We start from the raw sequence: 17,120 nt of genomic DNA, 5'->3' as shown, positions 1-17,120 counted from the left end.
GTCAGAAGGGGAGTGATCAAGACTATACAGAGGATGAGCCAGTACTTCAAAGTTGAGTTTCTGGAGCGTTTCAGCAGTGCGGGCGGCAGTATGTGTTGTTGCACAACACAACACCTTTCGACAGCAGTCCTCGGTGTTTGCTTCAAATTGCAGACTTCAGTTTGGCAGTAAGTATCTCACTGTAACGCGTACTGTTTATTGTCGTGCCCCTTTCCTCATAATGTTCCATATTGGGCCTTGTGAGTCCCAAAAACCCATAAGCATCAGTTTTTCTGCGGATGGTTGGGTCTTGAATTTGTTTTGCAGGGCGAATTTGGATGTTTCCATTCTATACTCTGCAGTTTACTCTCCGGCTCGTAATGATGGATCCATGTTTCGTCACCTGTGATAATTCTGCCTAAGAAGATGTCCCGTTTGTTACCATAGCGATCCAAATTTTTTTGGCAGATGTCCAAGTGTGTTTCTTAATGCAACTGTGTGAGTTGTTTTGGAACCCATCTTGCACAGACTTTATGAAGCCCAAGTCTGTTGTGGATGATTTTGTAGGCAGAACCGTGACTAATTTGCAGACGATGTGCCACTTCATCAATAGTTACTCGTCTGTCTAAGAAAACCATGTCACATGTACACTCAATGTTTTACTCATTTGTGGCAGTAAATGGTCATCCGGCTCCTTTGTTGTGCATAACACTTGTGCGACCATTTTTGAATTTTTCAGTCCATTCGTAAACACTCCTTGCGGCAACATACTGTTTCTGTACTGTACCAAAAGTCTTCGATGAATTTCAGTCCCTGATACACCTTCCAACCACAAAAAACGGATGACTGAACGTTTTCTTCTTTGCTGCAAACAGAAAGCAGAGCAGCCATGGTTAACAGCAGGGTAGCGATAATGGAACTAACCTAGTAGCATCAAACCTGCACAGACATAACAACAATTAAACCACGCATGCGTTATCTACATAACATGACAGTACTACCAACATAAACAAAAATATAACTAAATTGTAGATAATAATTGACCTACCCTCATATAATTTGAATTAATGGATTTATTGTGTCCATTGATTACTGACTTAAATTAATAAAAATTTTATTGACTGTTCTTTTATTGAACAGTACTAAATATTTAAAAAAAAATTATTTTTATTTAAGAAATGAATTGATCTTATTTTCATTAAACTATTTGAATGACCACAAGTTAATTTGATTTCATTTAGTTTTTGTGCTAATTTTAAAAATCCCCAAGTAAAATATAATGTGAGCCATTACAGTAATATTTGTTAAATTTGGGCTAATTTAAAAATTTCAGTGTATGTGACAAATGTGTTCGGTTTTAATCTTGATTATGTTTTTATTTTCAGAGGTCATTAGAGGTTATTGGTGATATAGATGATCTATTAGAATGGTTTAGAGAAGTTGAATCCCAGCTGAGAGAGGCCGAACCACCAAGTTCAGAACCAGATGTTATTAGAGTGCAATTAAAAGAGCATAAAGCTCTAAATGATGATATTTCAAGTCAGAAAGGCAGGGTTCGAGATGTTCTTTCAACTGCCAAGAAAGTTCTTAGAGAATCTACTCAACATCCAAATGATGATTCTGCTATGATTAGAGAGAAAATGGAAGATTTGCGAGATACTATGGAGACTGTGTCTGGTTTAAGTATTGATAGATTAGGAGTTCTTGAGCAAGCCTTACCTTTAGCAGAACATTTTCAAGAGACTCATACTGGATTATCATCGTGGTTGGATGATATGGAACAACATGTAAGATTATTAGCTCTGCCTGCTCTGAGACCAGATCTTATTGCTCAACAACAAGACAAGAATGAGGTTAGTTAATTGATTACACTGATCAACAAACATTTTGGAACTGAAAAGGGAGTAGGTGTTCTGTATAGTATTTTATATGCTGAATCTGAATAAGTATTCCGAAACAACCCATCATGTAATGTTCTTTAGTTATAACCCCTTAAATTTATTTGTTCCATTGTTCGTATGTTTGCTTATTCACATCTGATTTATATTGTGATGCATGCTGTAGACTTATATTTGATACATATCAGTCGAATGTTGTCATTTCCTCTCCAGCCAGACATGTACGGATATGTCAATGAGTCAAGTAATTCAACGTGATGAAATATGACTTCAACTCTTGGTATGACTTGTTATGTTTTTTAATTATGGTAGTGGTTTTATCGTACACACATTATAACGATTGTTCCATAAGTGATGCCATAATTTAGTGAAAGATTTTTATGACAGAACAACTTTTGGTTTTATTTTATTGACAATAAGATTTGTTAAGTTTTATGTGTGTATGTGTACGCTGTGTTTTATTGCGCTCTATGGTAAAACAATTTTATGAAGTGTTTTAAGTATTTATAAATTAAAACTTAATTATTTTTATAATTAAGTAAATATTTCTGTAATATTTCAGTTTACCTTGATTCATTAAAATATTTTGAATTTTACAATGAATAAAAGTCACCTTGTTAAAATTCTCCAAATATTTTTTGTTACGTTTGCGGAGGAGAATTCACCATAAAAAATCAAAGAAAACCAGTATAAAATTTGCTGAAAACTGTTTACAAACATTATTTTGATTTTCCCTTGTGAATCAAGATAAATGCTGGGCTCCACATGTAGCGTGCATCAAATGCTACATTAAACTAACCCAGCGGTTAAACGGAAAAAAAGAGCATTTGCCTTTTAGTGTACCTATGATTTGGCGAGAGCCTACTAACCATTATGATGACTGCTATTTTTGCTTAACAATTGTTACTTGTTACAATTCAAACAATAAAAGCAGTATGCTGTTGATTTACCGATTCTGATTGCTACAACTTGAAAAGAAATTTCTGATTCCCCAGAAGGCTCTATTGATGAATCCTCAATTTTAGTAGATGTTAATTACATTCCAGAAGAATCAATTACTGAACCTCACCTCATCAGATAAGCAGAACTGAGTGACCTAATTTGTGACTTGTATTTGTCGAAATGACATGCAGAACTCATAGGTTGACGTCTTAAAGAATGGAATTTATAAAACCAGTATACTAAAATTTCAGTATATAGAAATCGAAATGAAAATTTACTAAAATACTTTAGAAGAGATGGTTTAATTTGTTCCTGCCATGATGTTAGGGGGCTATTGTCTGAACTGGACATTGGATATGTTATTCATGATTGACATTTATTTATAGACGCATTAAAAAAAAACTTAAAAGCAGTGCTGCTGTATAACCCCAAATAAGTTTTATTCTATACTGGTAGCACATGCTGTAGGAATGAAAGAAACATATGAAAGTATGTTAAAAATTTTAAAAGCTATTAAGTATGATAAACATGGTGAATCAATCATTGCTGACCTGAAAGTGATAGGGCTTCTTCTCGGTTTCCAGAGTGGCTTTACAAAATATTGTGTTTCTTGTGTTTGTGGGATAGTCAGGCTGCAGATAAACATGCCTTTAAAAACTGACAAAAAAGAAATCAGTTTACTGCCAGGAAAGGAAAATATTGTCAATATTCCCCTTGTCAACGCAGATCATATTATTTTACCACGTCTACATTGAAAACTAGGCATGATGAAGAATTTTGTAAATCTATTAGATAGAAATTGAGACGGCTTTAAATATTTTGCTTAGGTTTTTTTACAATTAAGTGAAACCAAATTAAAAGAGGAAATATTCATCGGGCTGCAAATAAGAAAATTAATTTGTGAAATTATATTTGACAGCAATCTGAATCCTAAAGAACTAGCAGCATAGAAGTCATTCAAAGATGTCGTTACTGGCTTTCTTGGAAACAAAAAAGCTGAAAACCACGATCAGCTTTAAATGAACTCTTTGTGAACTACAGAAATTTAGGCTGCAGACTGTTATTGAAAATTCATTTTTTACATTCTCATTTGAACTTCTTCCTTTTAAACTTGGCTGACATCAGCGACGAACAAGGAGAAAGGTTCCACCAAGATATATTGCAGATGGAACAACTTTATCAAGGAAGATGGGCTGAATCTATGATAAGTGACTACTGCTGGATGATAAAAAGAGAAGATTTCACTGAACTCAAAGGAAAAATAAACTAAGATAAATGTAGATGTCTGCAAAATAAAGGAAGGAATTTTAATTGTAATTATTATTTTTGTATAGTTTCTCAATATTTTAAAGGGTTATAACTAAAAATGGGGCCGTGATGAAGAAAAACTGACTTCGTTTTAAGATTCAGCATAAATAACATTTCAAATTCACCTACTTTGATCTCCAATACATTTTTTTTTGACCTGTATAATTAGTACAATACTATTAATCTAGACTTTAAATCCCCCTCCAGATTTTTAGTTAATTCAGTTAGTTTGATGTGATTTATGAAAATGTTAGTAAAATGTATACATAACTCCTATGCGTATGTTATATATAATTTAATTGTTGGGAGCCAATGTTTTGACACTTCACATGTTATCAGAGAGTGGATTATTCATTATCTGAAATTTCTCTTTTCTTCATAAGTTTTTTGTTGCTTTGAGGTTGAATGAACATCAGTGGTATAAATTATATATTAAATTTTGTTTAAATAGGAAAAAGAGAGCTGGTACATTAAAGGTAACCTCTGATTAAAACAACTTTTGCTAATGTGGACTAAGTGCTGTCCTGTGAAGTCTAGGTTGTAGGGTTTCTATATATATATATATCAGAAACTTTAATTCATATAATAAAAATAAATGAAAAACCAACACAATATTATTAAATAGAACTCACCTTTCAATCCTTAAATAATTTTTGAAATGTATTTTTATTATAAATTTTGGTTTAAAAATTCAGGTGCTCATTTTGTGTTACCTTCTAAAGATCCTGATTTTTTTTTAGGATTAGAATAAGAATAAGAAACAGAGTTAATTAGAGATTAGAATAAGAAACAGTGTTACGCAGATATTCCCATTGAGTTGCTATAGTCCTACATATTCTCATCTCATCTCTTCTCTTCTTTTTACCATGTTTACATATTAAAGCATTAGATGTGATACTGTATTTTTGCCTAATTGTGCTTTTTTCTTAAGAGTTTATGCTCTTATTTTTTTAATCTTTATAATGTAAATATTTATGAGCAATGTTAATCTACTGAACAAGTTAAGAGCTTTGCAGCTAATGAAACTTATTCCATTGGTGAAGCAAATGTTTGTTGGCAGGTTTTATTTTTATCTTCCATCATTTGTCTGATTTGATGTACTTCTCCATTGCTTTCTATTTTATGCTAATTTCTTAGTGTCAGTATATCTCTGACTGCATCTTCCTCAATTATCATTTTGTGTATCCTAATCTTTGTCTTCCTATTTTGTTTTTACTCACTCTATACTTCTTTATAGAACCTTTAAGGTATCCTCTTGGATACCTTAATATTCAGATGTCCAGTATAGCCCATCAGCTTTATTCTTTTAAAAGAGTCTATCATAATTTTTTTCTTCTAACGTGTCTAAAACTTCATTTCATTCACTTATGACACCTAATTATCAGTATTCTCCTAACATTACACTTAAATCCCTTTAAGTGTAAACCAGAAATAGAAGAATATGATCCCTCATATTCTTCTATTTCTGTTTTTTTCTTATTATGCTATATTCTACACAAATATAAGAATTATTTTTAATGTCTAAATCTTATGTTTTATACTAGTGCATCTTTGTCTTGCAGCTTTCTTGGCATGTCCAAACCATTTTTTGGCATTTTCTTTACCTCATCCATCTTGTACAGTTTCTACTGCTTAATTTAAAATGTTTAAGTGTCATTGTTCAGTTGTTTAAATATAAAAACAAGAGATAAATATTAAAAATTAGAAAACATGACTACTGAAAAAAAACATTACTGACAAACATTGCTCTTTTTGTTTTGGTTTGGTTCCATCGTGATTTTGTTTTATTTTAGCAAATACCACATTTGAATTTTGAAAATCAGAAGATTGGTTGTGAAGATATAACAATATTTCTGAATAACTGTGATCTGTAAGATCGAGAGTGTACCTGATGCATGTAAAATTTAGCTCGCAAACTGCTAACAAATACCTCGTTTGAATTTTGAAAATTGGATGATTGTTTGCAGAGGTATTATAAGAGTACCTTGTTGCACCTTCCAAAACAGTATCCCACGTGATTTTTTTTTTTTTTGTTTGGTGGCGAAAAACGTCTGTGCGTTATCATCGCTCAGAATTTTCTTTAATAAAAAGGTAAAATAATAAAACTGAATTAGGTTTAAAACTAATATAAATTTATAATAAAAATTTATTAAAACAAAACTTAAAAAAGTGAAATGAAACTCAAAATTAATATCATAGACGGAGTCTAAAATATAAAAGCTAAAATAATAGAAAAAGGAAACTATATAAAACTTAACTAATTCCGATATGGAGTGCAAAAAGCTCCCTACTCGGATAGTAAAATTAAAGACATAGAACCAAAAAATCAAAATGATTTTCATCCCAGGTGATGATTGGTCTAACCTCGCACGAGGTGCTCGCATCACCTCACCACTCTAGCATTACACACAGCCCCCCATGGCAAGCCCATTATTATTAAACAGAGATTTTTTTAATTTATTTAATATTATTTTAATGTAAATTCAATTCTATTATTTTTGTAATAGTATTCACTTGATTGATTTGAATCATTCAGTTCAAACCCAGCTCACACAGTGATAGAGGCTCACAATTCACACTTCATTAATTCAATTCAATTAAGTTGGTCCTTCAGCCAGCAAATCTCCACTACTGTGTATATATTTACATATGTGTATATATATATATATATATATATATATATATATATATTTCTGTAGTCTATGACACTCCTGGTAACATAAGGATTCTAATGTGGGGTCATACATATAAATTGGTACAGCCATTCAGTGACTACAGCAGAACAAACATACATACATACAAACATATATCCTAAATACATTACATTCCTTTTTGGGCAGTCTTGTAATTAGCTGTACTGAATAGTTATTGAAAAGAAAAACACTTAAAAACTTCACAAAAGTAAAAATTTGGAAAACTAGGTGTGGAAAATTAATTTGTTGAAATGGTCATCATCAGTAGATCTTGGGATATTAATAAAGATAGAATTAAGTAAAAAAATAAAAATAAAATAAAAAAATATAAAAGATATAGATCTCAGTAAAATTCAGATTGATTTTCTCTCGTGCACTTAACTGGATAATCTTAACTCTCTAATTCTACCTAACAAGCTCTCTGTTAGTTTTATCTTTCTCCCTAATATCTTCCATATGTACATCTTCTATTATTTCATTCTGGCTTCATTACCTCAAAATATTTTCTTATTTTCCTAAACGTTAGATCTGGTACTTGTAATTGTTTTCTTTTCTACAGGGTGGGCAGGAAGTCCCTTTACACTATAATAAATCCAGTTTAATCGGGCTATGCTGCTGCTAATTAGCACTGCTGATATTGCTCACTGCTGCTGGAAAAGTTGGGGAGGATAAGTTGTGGTGGGGATCATCCGGTGTGTTTAATTGTGGTAGGATGACCTTAGTCGTAGTCGAGTGTGGAACAATGGCAGATACGAGTGAATTCACTGTTGAGGAGTGTTTGTTAGCTTGTGTATGGGTCCATGAACTTCCTCACATTGGTTAAACATTGGAGAAACATTATGAATAACTTCTTTGTGCATTTTGGGAAATCGTCACCATTGCGGCAAACATACTGACATGAGAGAAGAAGGCTTTTGAAGCAGGAAGTGTTCTTGATACATCATGCAATGGGAGGTCGAGCATTTGATATGTGTGATGCTGTGGAGTAATCGATCCAATGATCACTGATGAAATCAACGTGCAGAAGTTCTGAGTTAGGTATTCCAAGATCGATAACGTAAGACCATATCGGGACCATCCGTTTCATGTTATGATTTGGGCTGGAATATCTGCTGAGCATCTCCTTGGTCTTAATTTTTTCAATGATGCAGTTAATCAACACAGTTATTGAGAATGAGAATGATTGTTGAGTGGTTGCTTTCAGAATTAATGGCAGAACGGATTGCTGATATCATTACGTTTCAGCAATACGGTACTCCAGCGCATTTTGCTTTGAATGCCTCAGTGAAATTTTTCTGAGTTGTTGGATCAGACACGGGTCAGAAGAGTTACCAGCTCCATTGCCTTGGCCAGCAAGAAGCCATGACCTCACCACACTTGACAATGCACTCTGGAGTTTTGTAAAAGAAGAGATCTGTAAACACAGATAACTGCTCTGTCAATAACTAGCAGCTCAAAGATGCTATTCAGTCAGAATTTGAAATGATCACCCCTGATATGCTGTTGCGGATGAAGAACAGGATATGGAGACCCATACTGCTGTGCTTTAAACATGGTGGAACCCACACAGATGTTTTAATAATTTCATAACTAACGTAAAGGGACTTGCTGCCCATCCTGTTCATAACTTCATCTTTCAACCAATATTTCTTTTGTTACTTTTCCATTTCAAGTAATCTTGTTTTATGTTTGTCAATATAATTTTCTGCCTCCTTCATCTTGTTGTTTTTGTTAATGTCTGCATTCATTATTTAATTTTAATATAGTTATTGAATCTGGATCAAGGTTTTCTGTTTTTTCCTTTACCTAAATTTTTCCATTTTTAAGATCAGACTTTTATTTGTATTTCAACTGCTTTTGTGATGATGTGGAGGCATGAATTTACAATTACTGAAAATGAATCTATTTTTTATAGATGTTGATCCAATCACTTGGTGAACAAAAGCCACTGGTTGAGAAATTAAACAAGACTGGTGAAGCTCTTATTAAACTTTGCAATGATGAAGAAGGAGCCAAAGTTCAAGATATTCTTGATTCAGATAACGCTAGGTATTCTGCTCTTCGTGCTGAGTTGCGGCAAAGGCAGCAAGCACTTGAGAAGGCTCTACAGGTAAGTTCTCCTTTCATTAATGATCTTGATTAATTGAATATTGTACTTCTCAGATTTTATTGCTGTTACTGATGTGGTTTTAACTATTGCTAGATTGTAAATATACTCTTGCTGAAATTTATTGTTCTGCGTATTTGCTATTTTGTGTAATAAATCAATGTTTTAGAAATGAAATAGTGTTTAGTGAAGTGAAGTAGTGTTGATCATTCTGTTTTTTTTTTTTTTCTAATTGCTAGAAGCAGCGCATAAAAATTTTGCTGATATTTATATTGCCTTACTGAGGAATATTTTCTTATTTTTGCATACACTTAAAGTTTTATTTATCTAAACAGATTTTAACTTTCTTGAATTTGATTTATTAATTTATATTATTATTAATAAAAGTGTATATTCTCTGAAATTTTTTTGTGAACATGTGTTATGTTCTGTGATTTGTCTAATTTGACTTAGTTGTCTAATCAATAAAATTACCTGATAAAATACATATTTTGAAATTTATTTTACTTAGTAAAAGATCATTGTTAAAGTTTCTATAATTAATTTTTGGATTAAGCAGAAAATTAAGGGTAATATATATTTTTTTTTTTGATGATTAACTCACCATATAACCTTTGAAGCTTGTACATGGGAATATGAAATGGAAATTTTGTGGTGTATGCCTTGCCTGACTCAGATTCAAGTCTGGGACGTCCGGATGAAATATTAAGATGCTACTGCTCTGCCATGGAGATTTTAGAACTAATGTTAAGAAATTCATGTGATGTGATGAAGAAAACAAAGATAGAGATTCATTTCGGTTTAAGAAGGTTGTTGAGGTATTTTAAAACAAGACTATACAATTCTGATGTCTTATCTCAACAGAAGGAGGATTTTTTTTTAATTTTGTAATATATTGTGATGAAGATTGTCTGCCATTTTTTATCATTTTATTTATATTTATTTTATTATTATTTATATTTGAATATTTTTTCAGGAATCCAGTCAATTTTCTGACAAACTTGAAGGTATGCTTCGTGCACTCACACATACTGCAGATCAAGTATCTTCAGTAGAACCGGTATCAGCACATCCATCACGTATTAGAGATCAAATGGAAGAGAATGCTGTTTTAGTAGAAGACCTTGATAAGAGAGAAGAAGCATTCCAAGCTGTGAAGAAAGCAGCTAATGATGTTATTAACAAAGCTCCAAATGCTGCTGATCCTGCAGTCAAAGGTAATTTATTATCATTATTAATACTAGTAATAAGTTGCTTATTTGATTCATTAACTAGGGAAGTGTTTAAAACATTCAATGATTCCGTACAATATTGATTAATTTTTATGTGCTTATTTTTAAAGTGTAATCAAGTGTTGATAAATATATTGATATTACACTTTTCATACTGTTCTGTGATTACTCTTGATCTCAGTTCTAGTTTTAAGTCAACGTTTATTCTCAGAAGAAGATTTATAATATTGCTTGTTTTATTTATTATTGATATTTACTGGAAATAGTTAAATCTGCCTTTTTAAAATCTTACCTTAGGTAATTTACCTTAAAATTTTATCTAAGGTAATCTTACCTTAGGTTTCTAATTGTGTATTTATTTTTTTTATATTTAAACAAAATACTATTCAGCATGCATTATTGTTAGAACACACTTATTCCTTTTTAAATGATTAATTTTACTTGTTTGCCAGATTCTTAATTTAATTTTAAAATTTATTTTCATGCCTTTTATTTACTTCAGTAAAAGAAAAATAATGGATTGAATAATCTTGTATGTATGTTTATAAATTGTATGCATTGTAATTTCAAAATGAGTACTCCAATTTTCATGAATAACACATTTATTTATCATCAATCTTATCTCGTCATTTTTCAATTTTTAAGGAGTCTGGGTATGACGTTAAATGAAAAAAATCTGAATACCTTTAAAAGTATTATTTATTATTTGTGAAATTCCATAATGGCTGTTTGCAGTCTGAAGAATCACATGGTTTCCTTTTCCTCTTTTTTTAGTAATAATCTACTTATTTACTCTTTGTACAGATATTTTGGTAATTAAAAAAGATCATGAACTTGTTTTTTCCCTCAGTCAGGTTAATATTTACACCCCCTATTGTTACTGATGAATTGGTGACATGTACTAAAATCTATTCACTGGTTTTAATTTGTTAAAAATCTACTTTAATATGCTTTTCAACTGTTTGTTCTGAAATTTAATTGTAATTTGTGTAAACTGTAATATAAATGCCTTCTCTTGATTATATGTCTAAAAAAATTTTTTAATTAGATATAAAGAGAAAACTGGAAAGACTTAATTCATTGTGGAATGAAGTACAGCAAGCTACAAGTGATCGCAGCCGCTCCCTTGAGGAAGCCCTTGCCATTGCTGAAAAATTCTGGGAGGAGTTACAAGCTGTTATGGCTACACTACGAGATCTTCAGGATAGCCTACAAGCTCAAGAACCACCAGCAGTTAGACCACATGCTATTCAACAGCAGCAACATGCTCTTCAGGAAATTAAAGCGGAAATGGATCAGGTTTGTATTAAATAATTGTTTTTTAGTTTATTAACAGTGATAAAGAAAATACAATTTACATTTTGGTTAACCTGTGTATCAATTGCTACAACATTGAAAAACTTACTTTATAATATACGCTTATAGTAAACTGTGTGCTGTTTATATTGCATTATAAGGTTTGATCAAAAAATATGCAGAATTTTATTTTTTTTCAGAAAATCTATTTATTCATCAATCTTGATTCTGTCACCTTCAAAGTACTCTTCTTCAGATATAATACATTTGTGCCAGCACTTTTTCTAATCCTTGAAGCATCTCTGGAACACAATTTTCAGTATGGACTTAGCTTCTTTAGTAATTCTTTTACTCTTCAATGTTGGTAAAACATCGTCCTTTTATAGTTTTTTTTCAGCTTGGAGAATAGGAAGAAGTCACAGGAGAGCCATGTCCGGTGAATATGTCAGCTGAGGCATCATAATGGTGTTGTTTTTGGCCAAAAATTCACAAACAACTAATGATGTATTAGCAGGTGCATTATTGGGATACAATTGCCATGAATTGTTTTGCCACAAGTCCAGGTTCATTTTCTTTGGCTTGCTTTAAGCAAATGGAATAAAACTTCCAGGTAGTATTACTTATTGACATGGTAGCAAGAACTCTTTTATTTTTTTATTATTATTATTATTTTAAGTATTTTATTTTATATATATTTTTTTAAATTTATGTTACACTAAACCATTGAAATCGAAGAACAAGTGATCAGAACCTTTACATTCGATTGAACTTGACGAGCTTTTTTCAGTCTTGGTTCTTCAGGAAGCTTCCATTTGGTTGATTGGACTTAGTTTAGACATCATAGCGATACAACCTTGTTTCATCACAAGTTATGACCTGTTTGAGCAGTTCTGGATCGTCATTCACTTCATTCAGCAACTCCTGAGCAATGTTTATTCGGCACTGCTTTTGGTCAAAATTCAACAGTTTTGGAACAAATTTTTTTTTACCCTATGTTTCATGTCCAAAACAGAATGTTTGGTGTGAGCCAAATGATATGCCAACATCATTAGCACCCTCTCTGATAGTGATTCGGTGATTGTCCATAATCATTTTTTTCACTTTTTAATGTTGTCATCAGTTGTTGATGTGCTGGGATGTTCAGGGCACTCTGTCATCTTCAATGTCTTCATAGCCCTCTTGGAAACACTTATTTTATTTATAGAAGAATCAGCAAAAGCAACATTTAACATTTCCAATACTGCAGTGCTGCTCTTTATTTCATTCTTATTCTTACAGCAAAATTTAATGCAAATTCTTTGTTTCATTTTTTCACAAGCTAAAAATCATTGACAATACCAAAATATGTGTAACCTTTCCAACAGCCAACAATAAACTAAGCATGCAATATGGCTGCCAATGTAAATATATATTAGGGACAAATGTACTAACAAAACAAAAAGAAAATTGTGACAATTGGACGTATGCAGCTTGGGAAATTTAAGAATTCCACACATTTTTTGATCAAACCTTGTATATTCCTACCATTGCTTTTACTCTTTAATGGAGAAGTGTATAATGAGACATTTATTGTTATTTGCAGTTGGGAAATTATTTGTTTTCTGAGTTTACTAACAGTTAGCAATCAAGTTTTAGTTTTATGTTGGTGCTTCTATGATTCTTTTTTGTTTTCATTTTTTTTCTTTATTTTAAACTTGTTGAATTTCTAAAATGTAAAACCTTAAGTTCTAATAAATAACTGTTTTTTTTTATTAATTATGTACTATGTATACCATGTTAGGACTAACAATTCCTATTTGCTTGACTAAAAGTTCTGATAAAATTCCATTTTTATTGTTGAAAAACCATTGATGGTTTTTTCTCTGTGAGCAATGTGTTTGACTGTGAATACAACAAATGTTCATGTCTTACATTCTGATTCTAAATGTTAGGTTTGGTGAAGTGTGTACTATTTCACTTAATTAATATATAACAGCAAAACTTATTTATTTGTATATATAAAGATCTATTAAATAAACATTAGTAAAAGTGTTAGTAATTACAGTAATTTTTATCAGCATCTTGTTATAATTTTACTGATGTTTATGTTTTGTGTTACAAATTCTTCATAGTGAGTTCTTGTGTATAGATTGGTGAAAGTTCAGTTCCGTTACCTAAGATGTGTCTAAATCTAAAGAATTTTCCTATCCTAATTATTTCTGGCATTCATTTGTCTAGTTTGTAATGTTTCTCTATTCTGTGTTTTGTAATAAACTTTAGTTAATGCCTTTATTGATTCTGTTTTTAATTATTTCCTTTAAGGCTCCAGTCTTCTTTCCTCAGTACAATTTTTATCTTTTCTATTTTGAAATTACTTAACTCTGGATATATTGAAATAGTTGTTATTACTAATGAGTGTTTAATACCAGTAATTTCTTTAAATTGTTGTTACTCCTAAATTAGTGTTTTATACCAGTAATTTCTTTTCTGTATAAAAACTCTTGCTGGCAAAATCAACCTGTTTTCAGTGTTTATCCTTAGTAATGTTGCTGTCAAAATTACCAAATTCTTCAACAAACTGTGTGTACATACTGTAAACATAAAATTTATTTTATAATTTTGTTCTTTCTGTTAGATTTCAAAGTAAATATTTTACTCTATTTTCTTATTGTTCTAGCAAAGTCTATTCCAATTGTTATTTTTCCGACTAATTTTTATGGTTGGTTAAAAAAAAAAATAATGTCTTAGTGAGTTTAAATATCATTATTTTTTGTGTCAGGTATGTTTAAATGTTTCTATCCTACTTAAAATGTAAAATTTTATTCTTTGATTTCCCAAATTTTCCATAGTTAGGTTTCTGGAGAGACAATAATTCAGACTTTTATGACTAACTTATTAATGTTGTCTGAAGAACTGCCAACACATTTTTAATTATAAAAACAGCTAAACCACCAAGATTTTGTGGTTTATTCTGTTTCTTTATTGCAAATCAGCTGATTGCAGAGTTACAGTTCTAAGTTCAAATCCTAGTAAAGGCTGTTACTTTTATATGGATTTGAATACTAAATTGTGGATACCAATGTTCTTTGGTGGTTGGGTTTCAATTAACTACACATCTCAGGTATGGTTGACCTGAGACTGTACAAGGCTACACTTCATTTACATTCATACACATCATCTTCATTCAACCTCTGAAGTAATACCTTACAGTGGTTCCGGAGGCTAAACAGAAAAAGAAAGTACTGTTTGATTATGCTTCTTAAGCCCATTATCATTAATGAGTGTTTTAAATTTGTTTATTAACTTAAACTTTTGTATCTTAGATTAGTTTTATTTCTGTCATATCAGTTTTTTTTTTATTAACTATAAACTATAACTACCATAGTGCTACAAGCCTACAGTACATGGACACTAAAACCTTCCTGGTTTGCGGAAACTCTTCTTTCAATGATCCAGAAGGAATTAATTTATTCCCTTATTTTTCAGTCAGTATCCATTGCTCTTGTGTGATTTTATCAGAACATGAATCCTTTGAACTGTTTTTCTTCCCATATTATATTTGCATCTCTGCATCAATATCCTTTTTGACTTGGGTGTTTACCATTAGTCTACGCCATTCTCTGAACGTGTCCTGATTTGCTATTTCTATTTGATTTTATCTGTATCATGCTTCTAGTTTCATTGTTCTTCAAATTCATTTCTCACTGATGATCTCACATGCTGGTAATTTACCTTGCTAAGAAGAATAAATTTACTTATATTAATTGTTGTTACAAATTATTTAGACTAAGCCGGAGGTAGAACAGTGTAGACAGACTGGTCAGAGCTTGATGAAAATATGCGGTGAACCAGACAAACCAGAAGTAAAGAAGCACATGGAAGATCTTGATACAGCTTGGGATAACATAACAGCATTATTTGCTAAGAGAGAAGAGAATCTTATTCATGCCATGGAAAAAGCAATGGAGTTTCACGAAACATTACAAGTGAGTACCAATTTTAAACAAAACATATTGCTCTGCTTACCATCCGAGTTAAATCATGTCTTGCAAGACTTTGATTAAAATTTTGTTTAGCTTCATATTTAAACATAATTACGTCCTTGTAAAGTAAAGGAAGTATTGTAATTGCGAAAAATTTTGGTTTCCAGATTTCAACAAAAATATCCGTTTTGACCATCCCTAAATCCATTTTGACTAGTTTCAGCGTGACGGTTGTATGTATGTATGTATCTATCTCGCATAACTCAAAAATGATTAGTTGCAGGATGTTGGAATTTTGGATTTAGGACTGTTGTAACATCTAGTTGTTCACCTCCCCTTTTGATTGAAATCAACTGAACCAAAAGTCTCCAAAAAAGCCCAAAATTCAAAAGAATTTGGATTTTGGACTTTTTCTTAACTGTAGTAAAAGCCCTCATTGAGAGCTTTTCAACATTATATCATAAGTGGAACTTATTGTCATTGGTTTCAGAGTTTTAGCCAAATAAAATTTTAATTAATGAAATATTTGGATCAAGGGAAAGGCACATCAGTTCAGATCAGACTTCATCTCTTTTTTTTTTTTAATTTAAATATATTGATTTATTAATAATTTCATTGTAAGAAAATTTTTACGATGAATAATAATAATTCAATAACAAAAAAAAAATTATGAAAAAATATCAGAAGTTTTTAATGAAAATAAAATTTTATGTACTTTTAATTTTAAAAAATTCCCTTTCAGCATGCTGGAAGGTAGAGGTAGATTTCGCTGGTGCTAAGTAGGGGATAAAAAAAATTTCCACCTTAAATTTAAGAAAAACTTAAAATTTTCTTAATATGACAATGTTTGCATGTGAAAAAAGTTTCACATGTTTAGCATATAACAAGCCCCATCTTACAATTCTAGCAACATTTTTGCCATCCCTTTCCCTAAGGGATGGTCATATCAAAAATTGTTTTAGACAAAAGTTTTAGGTAGTAACCACTTTAAACCGATTTGATATTGTGCCTATTAAGGGAGGTATGATTTTTTTGTCTTCGAAACCCCTTTTTTCTACCCCTGGGCCAATGGTTGGCGATATCAAAAAACTTTACTTAGATAGGTTTTAGGTCCTTATCCAAAGAATAGTAGGAACTTAAAACAAATTCAATATTTTACTTAATAAGAAAGTTATAGCGATATATTGTTTTTTCAAAAAAGCTCCCCCCGTGGTTCGATTTTGCCCATTAACGAACTCAACCGAGATTTTGGGTCATTATCATTTTGAAAGTGATTGGCACAAAATTACGGCAGTTATTGTGTCCACAAGAAAGGGAAATATACAAGGTGTGGCTATTAAATAACGAGACTAATGCTGTAAAATATTTTAATTTATATTTATACATATTTAGTTATTATGTCCTTCAATATACACCCCTCCTCTACATACCTTGTATATATATATATATAAACGTTTGAACTGACAGTAATTTTGGGTCTGGGGGATGTGAAACACAAAGATATGTCAAAATTTTCCAGAAGTTGAATCATGGTACCCATTATAATAGATGGGTACATAATCTTATGAAATCTACCTAAAAATGTGTAAATGTAATTTAATAGGCACACAAGTAATTCATGTGTTGTCCACATCAGATATTTTTTTTTATGTCAGCATAATTATTGTTTATTTATATATTTTTTGTTCAATTTTTTTTGCTCT

General features: G+C 31.2%; 1 protein-coding gene across 31 annotated transcripts in view; it reads left to right on the top strand.

Moving 5' to 3' along the window:
* shot (dystonin-like protein short stop) overlaps positions 1-17,120 on the top strand; it is a 644,960-nt gene that overhangs the window by 506,349 nt on the left and 121,491 nt on the right. For all 31 annotated transcript variants that reach the window (XM_075363589.1, XM_075363494.1, XM_075363728.1 and 28 more), the window contains 5 exons: positions 1,365-1,832; positions 8,736-8,930; positions 9,904-10,144; positions 11,208-11,458; positions 15,220-15,420. In XM_075363589.1, the coding sequence (XP_075219704.1) occupies positions 1,365-1,832; positions 8,736-8,930; positions 9,904-10,144; positions 11,208-11,458; positions 15,220-15,420 (1,356 nt within the window). The remainder of the gene's footprint in view (positions 1-1,364; positions 1,833-8,735; positions 8,931-9,903; positions 10,145-11,207; positions 11,459-15,219; positions 15,421-17,120) is intronic.

The sequence above is a fragment of the Lycorma delicatula genome, chromosome 1 (assembly GCF_047948215.1).
Source record: "Lycorma delicatula isolate Av1 chromosome 1, ASM4794821v1, whole genome shotgun sequence".
NCBI classification, from domain to species: Eukaryota; Metazoa; Arthropoda; class Insecta; order Hemiptera; family Fulgoridae; genus Lycorma; species Lycorma delicatula.
This window is presented reverse-complemented; position numbering and strand designations above follow the sequence as displayed.